This window comes from Cynoglossus semilaevis, chromosome 7 (assembly GCF_000523025.1).
Source record: "Cynoglossus semilaevis isolate Cse_v1.0 chromosome 7, Cse_v1.0, whole genome shotgun sequence".
Taxonomy (NCBI): Eukaryota; Metazoa; Chordata; class Actinopteri; order Pleuronectiformes; family Cynoglossidae; genus Cynoglossus; species Cynoglossus semilaevis.
Genome location: NC_024313.1, coordinates 803,751 through 812,983, shown reverse-complemented (window position 1 = coordinate 812,983; position 9,233 = coordinate 803,751). Strand labels below are relative to the sequence as shown.

Here is a 9,233-nt window from a genome sequence, read left to right as displayed (position 1 = left end):
GTCCTGATGATTGCCCTTATGAGACTCTACTACTAAACCAAGAGGGGGATGTGTTTTTTTTTTTTTTTTTCTTCTTTCTTTAAAGGACATATACCACTGATTCTTTTGTACAGTCAACTGCGAAAATCTCGACTACGCCTTTAAATCGATCGAAATGTCTTAAGAGCAATCCACTGACCCTTTTTGGACTTTACCGATGAATACTTAGCCCTTTATTCACTAAATAGACCAGAATGCATTGCAGCACACAATGCACGCATTAACATGACATTTAACTCCAGAGATGTGAATACACTGGTTGTCACTTCGTTGCTATGGTATCTCTTCCACCGATCTTATTTCTTTAGAAGGTTTTTTTTTTTTTTTTTTTTTTTTCCGAGGGAAAATATACATCTAAGGAAACTTAACAACTACCACAATAACTGCTGAAATGCACTGAGTGGCACATGATGTGCCTGAGAGTACACAGATACTTTTTTGGTTTGTGTCTCTTTAACTTCAAAGGCAGGTGCTGTTGTGTTTCGACTGGAGCATTTTTTCTCTGTACTTGCTACTATACATAAAAGGAGTGTATAGGTTGTTTTACACAGCATGTAAATTAAGAAAATGGAAGTGGTCAGGTTGATGGCCATGACTATTTTAAACTGTTGGTAAACTTTTGTGTTTTTTTTTTTTTTTTTTTTTTGTTTGTTTTTTTTTCAATGTGCCTAATGATTAGTCCTTATTGCCAGTCAGATTGCTGCTATCATCTGGTGAAAATGTGCAATTTTGGTGTACTGTACTCGTGGAATGTAATAAAGAAATAGGCCTTTCTTACATTGTAAAATCTTCTGGGAGCTGTGTTTGTGTGGAAACGTGTGTAGTGTAAATAAACGTGTCCCTTTGTAACGCACACGGGTAAGCCACCAAAATCGACCAGCAGGGGGAGCGCTTGCTTTCTGTGCTATTAGCAGATCATCACTCTCCTCTCAATTTAACTAAGGATTTTCAATGCGAAAGAAGAAAAAAAAAACCCCACACGGTTACAGGAACTCACGTATTGTACGTAAGAACCTATGTCTCTCACCTACGCTAACACAGTGGAGTCAAGTTTGTCTTTCCACCTCCCAGTCAATATTTGCAAAAGGCAACATTGAGACAGGATTGTTACGATGTCGCATGAAGGGCAAGTCAATAATTTAAGAATTTGTTTCACTCTTATTTAAATGTATTTAATCCAGTTGATTGGGACTAAAGTTATTTGTTAATTTAGAATATACAATTTGCGTTTTTTTTTTTTTTGTTTTTTTTTGCGTTTTGAATTATTCCCTATTTCAGTAGTTGAGTTGTTTAGGGAATATTACGAATGATTTAACGTTACCTACGGGAATAGGAGGGGCCACTAGTGACACTATCACCAACGTATTTTCTACATCTTTTCTCGTCGTTCTTTGATCGTATTCTTCTTCGTCTCCCATCAAAGGTCACCATAGCTTAACTCTTGTCTCTAACCGTCGCAGCAGTAATCTTCACGTCTTCCTTCCCTTAAACCCATGAGCCTCTAGTGGTATAGTATCTCCATCTCCTTTTTCCACTCGGTGACTCCACGTCCTGTCACCTTCTCAGCCGAAAGCTTTTGTGGGAGTGACCTTTACGCCGAATGGTACTTCTCCATGTGATAATGTCACAATCACTGCACCTTTTTATACATATACGCAGAATTCAATAATAATAAAAAGCAGTTATTTCATGTGTTTATAATTCTAGCATTATGACAAAAATGTGTTTTTTTTCTCAGTGCCTCTCCAAAGTACCATAATTTCCAGACTATTGAGCGCACCTGAATATAAGCCGCACCCACTAAATTTAAAAAGTAAAAAATAATTGTACATATATAGGCCGCACTTCTCTATAAGCCGCAGGTATCTACGTTGTAACATGGGATATTTACACAGAAAGGTTTTAATTAAATAAATGCTTTTTTTCCCCGAACAGTGCTGAAGCTAACATTAGCTCCGGGGCTAACTCCCTTCACTTTGTGCTTTGTCCACAGCAGAGGTAAACAGAAACAGGGAAGTTGGGGTCTTTATTATCAACTCCCCACCCAACAGCGGGGAGAAGCAGAGGTAAACAGAAACAGGGAAGTTGGGGTCTTTATTATCAACTCCCCACCTAACAGCGTGGAGACGAAGTAGCTTTATTTTTTTGTCACACCCAGAGTACATATTTGCTGTCCTGAAGAAGCCTCTTGGACGTCCAGTTGCCCAACAGAACTCTTCAACCTTGACCATGACCTGGATGGCTGAGAATCTTCATAGACACTATTCCTGATCTATCCCCATGTGTAATCTGGAACTGACCCATTAGGGGAATATCCGGAGCCCACTCAGACTAGGTGGGGGTTGACAGCAAAACAAACTAGACTGCGCATAGACACTATTCCTGATCTATCCCCAAGCAAAACAAACCAGACTGCTGCAACATATTAGCATCCCATCTGGAAACAATATGTGAACAAATATTTTGGCTAAACAGATTTTTGGTATGGCAGTGACCTCAGAAGCTCTGCTGGGCGCAGATACTTCCAGTGAGACGAATTGCGTTTGATTTGCTCCAGACCAAAAAAGAGGGTACCGCTAATCAGCTTCCACGCTGGGGATTCATTATACAGCCAGCGGTAAGTAATGAGCAAAGCTGCAGCTTTGAAGCTCACTTTAATCATCGCACTGAAGGGTATTACTTAGCAACAGCAACTTGCACATCTCTCAGGAGGACGTGCGGTGATGCGCGAGAAAGTGATGTTCAACCGAGGAGGTAGTGACAAGTCGAAGCAAGCGCACTTCTTCTTTTTGAAGAAATTTACCGAAGCGCAGTAAATGTTGCCGATTAGCCAAACATGGTAACAGAGGCAACTGATATTAAAAGAAGACAAATATAGAGACACGTTAAATCTCCAGTCTGTAGACCAGTCATCATGCGTCATGCATCATGATGATGTCATCATGCGTCACGATGACATCACGAGGCCCTTACGGAAAAGGTGGAGAAGAAGTTAGGCTGCTTTGCTCGCTTTCCCTCTAAATTTATGCAAATCTTTTCCAAGGCTAACAGTTGTTGTTGTACACTGTCAAGGAAACCAGGTTAGTACACTGTGTACAGAGGTACTTCGGCTTGTACCTGAACAACATGAGTCATTGACTGGATAAACATGGATCCCTTCTGGTCCACTTTAGCTCGTCTATGAATATGATGTAAAATCACACAGATTATTAAAGATATATCTAAAGTTCAGAAAATCTTACAACGAGATTAAAAATAAATAAAACTGCTTTCTTAAATATTCATTTTATGTATATATGTTTAATTAAAACATCCAAAACACATTGATTTTATTTTACCTGGTAAAAGAAAAAAACCCAAAAGTGATTTTTTATCTGTTTTTTTTAAACATCCAAAACACATTGATTTTATTTTGTCTGGTAAAAGAAAAAAACAAACAAAAGTGATTTATATCTCTCTTTTTTTTAAATAATAATAATATAATGCGAAACAAGAAAATACAGAGCAGATGATTTTTTAATAACCATTTGTCCTGAACCGTATCACACGTAAACCGGCGTTATCGTTGGTTTCTCAAGTTTCCGGTGGTACCTGAACACACCTCTTGTGACAGCTGCAACTTCCGCATGACGACGTCCTAATCGGTGTAGATTTAGCGGTTTGCGCCTGTTATCAAGCAGCGCTGCTCCTCAAAGCTAGCGTGTGGCTAGTACAGGTTTGTTAATAATGTTCTTATGCTAAACACACGCGATAATTATTGAATAGTAAATAACATAAAGAAAATACATGTTAAATGTTAGTTAGTAAAGTATTTTTAATTTTATTTTGTAACTTTATGGTTTTGAAAATGGCGTTCTGGCTAGATGCTAATTCCGTTTTAGCATGGAAAAGTTTGGTAACCATCGACTTCCCTTCAAAAAGCCGTAAGTAAGTGTCAGTTTTTATAACAAACGTGGACCCGATAAATATACTAGCTACTTAAAAGGTAGTTCAAAAAGTGTTTTGTATGGTAGACATTTTTCTTAAAAAAAAAAAAGGAGCTCTCTGAGTCCCACCATGATGACCAACATTAGAATATAGCAGCATAGGCCTTCCCTACTAGCTTCTACCACACAGGAGAGATGTTTATGTTTAAATGTTGTATTAATTGTACATGGCATGTTTCAGATTTATTCAGTTGAAAATGTGAAAATATGAAATTTCCCCACATACCACTAGAGAGCGCTCTACTGGTGGTACAAGTACCACACAGTTTGACACTTTGTTTGCCCCTCTTTACTTTATGCATGCAACTATTAAAAAAAAAAATCAGTGAGAAACCAGACTAGGATTAAGTTTGTATCTTCTCTAGACAGGCTGTTGAATTTAAATTAAAAAAGATTACTCTGTTGTTTTTTTAACAATACAAAAAAGTCAAGCATTAGTGTCTCATGTTATCCAGCCAATAATATGGTAGTGGGAAGCACATCTAATTTTGAGTCTGTGTTTAAGCCAAACCTGCAGGCATTGGAGAGAAAAAATAGACTAAAAAAAGAAGAAAAAAAAAAATGAAATGAAATGAGGCCTCAGTGAAAGGATGCTGGTTTCCAAGGCAACATGGAGCATGTGCTGGTGTGTACTATGACCTCACACATATATCCTCCTCTACTGCCAGGATGCAGACACTACGCCTGCCTCCACACAGAGCACTTACCACAGCTACGTGCGAGGAGCCGCTGGAGTAGGAGGAGGAGGAGGAGGAGGAGTAAAATGTGTGAACATTGAAAATTAATCATTGTGATTGTAAGTAAATATACATTTATGGTGTCTCTTTTTATATGAATTTCAAGACAAATTTCAAAAGGCTTTCCCCTCCCACCCGCCAGAAAAAAATATGTATATATACAAACTAAAAATAGTCTGGATGGTTGTTCACAGAGGCACATCTAATTTAATAGCTCTGTTTGATTATTCAATATTCTCTAATACTACAGACCCCCGTAGATGCAAAAATGATGATGTCATTCAATGGTCGCTGGTAACCACATGCAGCCCCCCACACTATGTGTCAAGTTCAAACCAATTGTGTCACCATGAAGTAGATCAGCAGTTCTCGTAGTTGCATTTACAGTGTTTTCCCACATTTGTGACGACCATTTGTTGTCAGAACTAATTCTTTAGTTGTGGTATAATTTTAATGTATAAGTTTAATTTTATTTTTGAGACCGTACAACCTGTTTTATGGACCATGAAATCAAAATACACAGGGTTGGGATGGGCTAGTGTTGCCCCCTAGTGCCACAAAAGAGAACCTGCACATAAATGCCTTAATATTTTTTTTGCAAAAGCAAGTGAAGATACATAAGGTACCACAGGAGGGAGACAAAGTTAATGAAAATTTTCTAAGAAAATCACGTTTGTGGTCATCAACGTAATTTGTGTTACAGTGCTTTTCTCTTAATTGTGTTTTTTTTTTGTTTTTTTTTGCCAGATGCTGTCACACACCGATTTTTCACTATATAAGGCATTCGGCGTCTTAGCATTCAGAGTAATAACATGTATAAGATTAATCCAATTTTATTTTCATATATACAGTATATATACATATACACATATATGTATGTGTATATATGTATATATATATATATATCTATATATATATACCATGCATACATATAGTATATACATGTTTATATATGTATGTATGTGACTGGACAGCCATTTTAGAAGCAACAGCCAATATCTGGGTTAAGGCATAAACTGGTGTCTTTAAATAGATTCCTGGTTCACATTGAACAAACAAACGGACCAAAAAGATGAGATTAGCTTTTATTGTCGGCAGGAAAAAGTCACAACCTCATTGAGGATGTTGATGATGCACCTGTTTTTAAACAGACAAACATCCCACAAGGACTTGACATTAATAAATTAGACTTATGTCCATAGGTATGTTTTACAAACTACCCTTGGAGTAGTATTTGTGGTTACTATTTTAGAGCAAAAAATATATATCTTTGATCCGATTCAGCCTTCATGTTTGTTTTTCCCCTAGGAATCGCTCAGTCCTCATTGATGGACGTCTTCCTCGGCGACAGCACCAGCGCCTTCACCTCCGGCGTCAGGGTCATGAGCTGGGCTCGGAGGTTGCGTTTTTCCTCATCTTGATCCTCCACCTCATCTTGATCCTCCTGCTTCTTCCTGCCCTGACTCTGACTCACAAGCTGTTTCACCACCAGGCTCTGGTAAGTCGTCAGCAGCTGAAGCTGCTCCTGTAGCGACACATGGTGCACATAAAGTCAACACTTCAGCACGGTATCTCAATATGCAGTCGAGCAGATGCTCCATCGCAACACGTGGAGCCTAGCAACAGCTGCAGTGATGAAGTGGTGGAAGTAAACAGTGATAAGATAAACTGATGCAATGCCCGCGTTACGTTATGCAATGGAAACACAGAAGTCGTATGTCAAGTCAATTTGACAGAAAAACCTAGACCAACTATATCAGAAGGACAGAATTTTTCGGGACAGCTTAGGGCAAAACTTTTTGACACGCCAACTATATCAGAAGGACAGAATTTTTCGGGACAAACAACTTAGGGCAAACTTTTTGACACGTGGGCCGCAATTGTCCTGAAAATTGATAGATGGGCAGATAGAAGTAGTGTTCGTGTGAACTAAGATAAATGACATGTAAAAGTCATGCATACTGGCTAAAATGCTCTATCATTTTCTACTCCACCTATTGGGGAAACGTGTGTATTGCAGGGAAAAGGCAAAAGTATAATGATAATATAAATATATAATTTGGAAAGGTTTGGCGGGCCAGATTTAAACAATAAAATAATAAATTGGAAAGGTTTGGCGGGCCAGATTTAAATAATAAAATAATACATTTTAAAAAAATACATTTTTAGGGATGTATATAATCGGCCAACCGATATTATCGGCATGGTGTTAGCCAAATTATGTAATATCGGACATCCCTACGCATTCTTCGTTTAACATTATTATTTGATGTTTATTTTGGAATCCAGTTGCAGGCTTAATTGACTGGTTCTGTGGGCCAGATTTGGTCCATGGGCCACAAGATGATAGTTACTGCATTTGACCCCTGTGACCTGTTTCACATTTATGAGATAGTCACAGACTGTCGAAATTTAAGAAAGGGAATGTGCGGAATGACAGAAAGACAAAATTTGGCTTATCCCAGATAAGGAAAAAAAAAAGAGTACTGCAGTACATGCTTTAAAAATTCAATAAATTATAATAGAAATATTAAATAACAGAAAAAAAGAATGCTGTTGATAGTAGTGGTCAGGGACAGGCAGGGTCAGACAAACCGTTGGGATGTGTCCCATGAGTGTGCCGATGATCTGAGGCACACACCGCCCTGGAGCGTGCAGCATGCAGTGGGTGCTAGCCTGGAACAGCAGCACACTGGTCAGGTGGAGAACCAGAGCAGGGTCCTCCGACTGCTTCAGCTGCTCAGTCAGAGCCTGGCGGTGTGTGAACAGAGCCTGTCTGCGGAACACAGATGTCAACAGTTGAACTCTTTATTTGAGAAGCTGGGCATAAAAGCCTTACAGTAAACGTGGTACGACAGACAACAGAAAGAAAGCTACACAGTAACAGTACATAAGATGACACCATTAACACTGCAAAGATGTCAATGTTTGGTTACATCAGGTGACAGAACGCGCTGTGATCGTCAGATGTTGATTACTATAGCAGATTAAAAGGGGATTTATGGATCTATAAACCCTGACTGATTGGATGCAATAAAATACAATACCTGTAATCACAATGAAATGAAAAATTATCATGTATAAAATACATATAATATATATACACGTGTATATACATATATATACATATACATATATACACATATATATACATATATATATACATATAAAAATCCATATACATATATATACACATACATATATACATATATATAAAAAGTATCATAATAATATAATACAATAATAAAGTCTTATTTAAAATTTTCAAAATCTGTTATCTCCTTTTAACATGGTTCAAAAACCAATTCTAGTGTCCCAATTCTGGTAGTATGATCATCAGAGATCTTCAAGGGGTTGGGTATATCCAGGATCGCTGAAGATGTCATTACTAGAGTCATTTTTAGGCTTGGCCACGAGTACCATAATTTCTGAAGCGCACCTGAATATAAGCCGCACCCACTAAATTTAAAAATACGTGCGCCCCTCCAACATATATGCACACAGCCATTCACAGACAGACATACGCTACTAGTGTAACACACAGTAGCCTGCCAGAAAAGTCATTGATTGCTAGCGGTATGAACTTGGCTAGCCCGTAAAGATCCATAAATTAGCCGCATCATTGTTTAAGTGTGTGAAAAAGTAGCGGCTTATAGTCCGGAAATTACGGTAACATATAAATAATAATGGTGCAAAGATTGGTGCTAATTTTTTTTTAAGCAATTCCTGCTTTTCTTTATTCTTCTAGTATCGTCACCACGGTGTAAATACATCAGATAAAACATGAGTTAGAAATTTTTGTTTCAAAATTTCTTTGCTCTTTAAAATCAAAACTTTCAAAAATGTCTTTTCCCCTTAAATGACCAGTCATCAGACTTATAATAACAAGTACCTCTCTTTCTTTTTGTCTCCTTTTTTCAGCATGAATCCGCAAACCTCTGCCGATAGCTCCAGGTTGGTCACAAAGTCTTCAATTGTCTGGAATTAAACAGAAAGTGAAAAAAAAAAAAAAAAGTTTCCGTCTATCGCACAGAAATCACCTAATGACGCTTTTACTCACTTTTCCGTTCAGGCAGTTGTGCAGCTTCATAAGAGGTCCTTTGGTTTCTTCTGACAGTTTGCTCAAAATCTTCACTCTGACCTGAGGCGACACAACCAAGTTAAGAGTAAAAGTAAGTTTGACAGTGCGTTAAAAAACAAAACAAAAATGGACACCATCGGTGGTGTTCCCCTGACCTCATTAGTGATGGTGCTGGGGTTCTCCACAGACATCATCAGGTCAGCAGCCAGAGAGTTCACCAGGATGTTGGTCACATCTGTGCACAGGCTCTTCAATACGTGCTTGGCAATGTTCACCTGGGTTTCGTCTACATAAACGAAACAAAAAAAGCGCAATAAATAATTGTCGACGTTCATTAATTAATAAGTTAATAACATGTTTAGTTGCCGGCCCTAATATCTATCTATCGAT

General features: G+C 38.1%; 1 protein-coding gene across 1 annotated transcript in view; it reads right to left on the bottom strand.

The window, feature by feature from the left end:
* Positions 1-5,830: 5,830 nt before the first annotated feature.
* Positions 5,831-9,233, bottom strand: part of ufl1 (UFM1-specific ligase 1) — a 12,520-nt gene continuing 9,117 nt past the window's right edge. The window contains exons 8-12 of the mRNA XM_025057040.1: positions 8,999-9,179; positions 8,823-8,903; positions 8,655-8,740; positions 7,358-7,538; positions 5,831-6,287 (exon numbers count right to left, since the gene is read on the bottom strand). Of these exons, the coding sequence (XP_024912808.1) occupies positions 6,078-6,287; positions 7,358-7,538; positions 8,655-8,740; positions 8,823-8,903; positions 8,999-9,179 (739 nt within the window). The 3' untranslated portion in view covers positions 5,831-6,077. The remainder of the gene's footprint in view (positions 6,288-7,357; positions 7,539-8,654; positions 8,741-8,822; positions 8,904-8,998; positions 9,180-9,233) is intronic.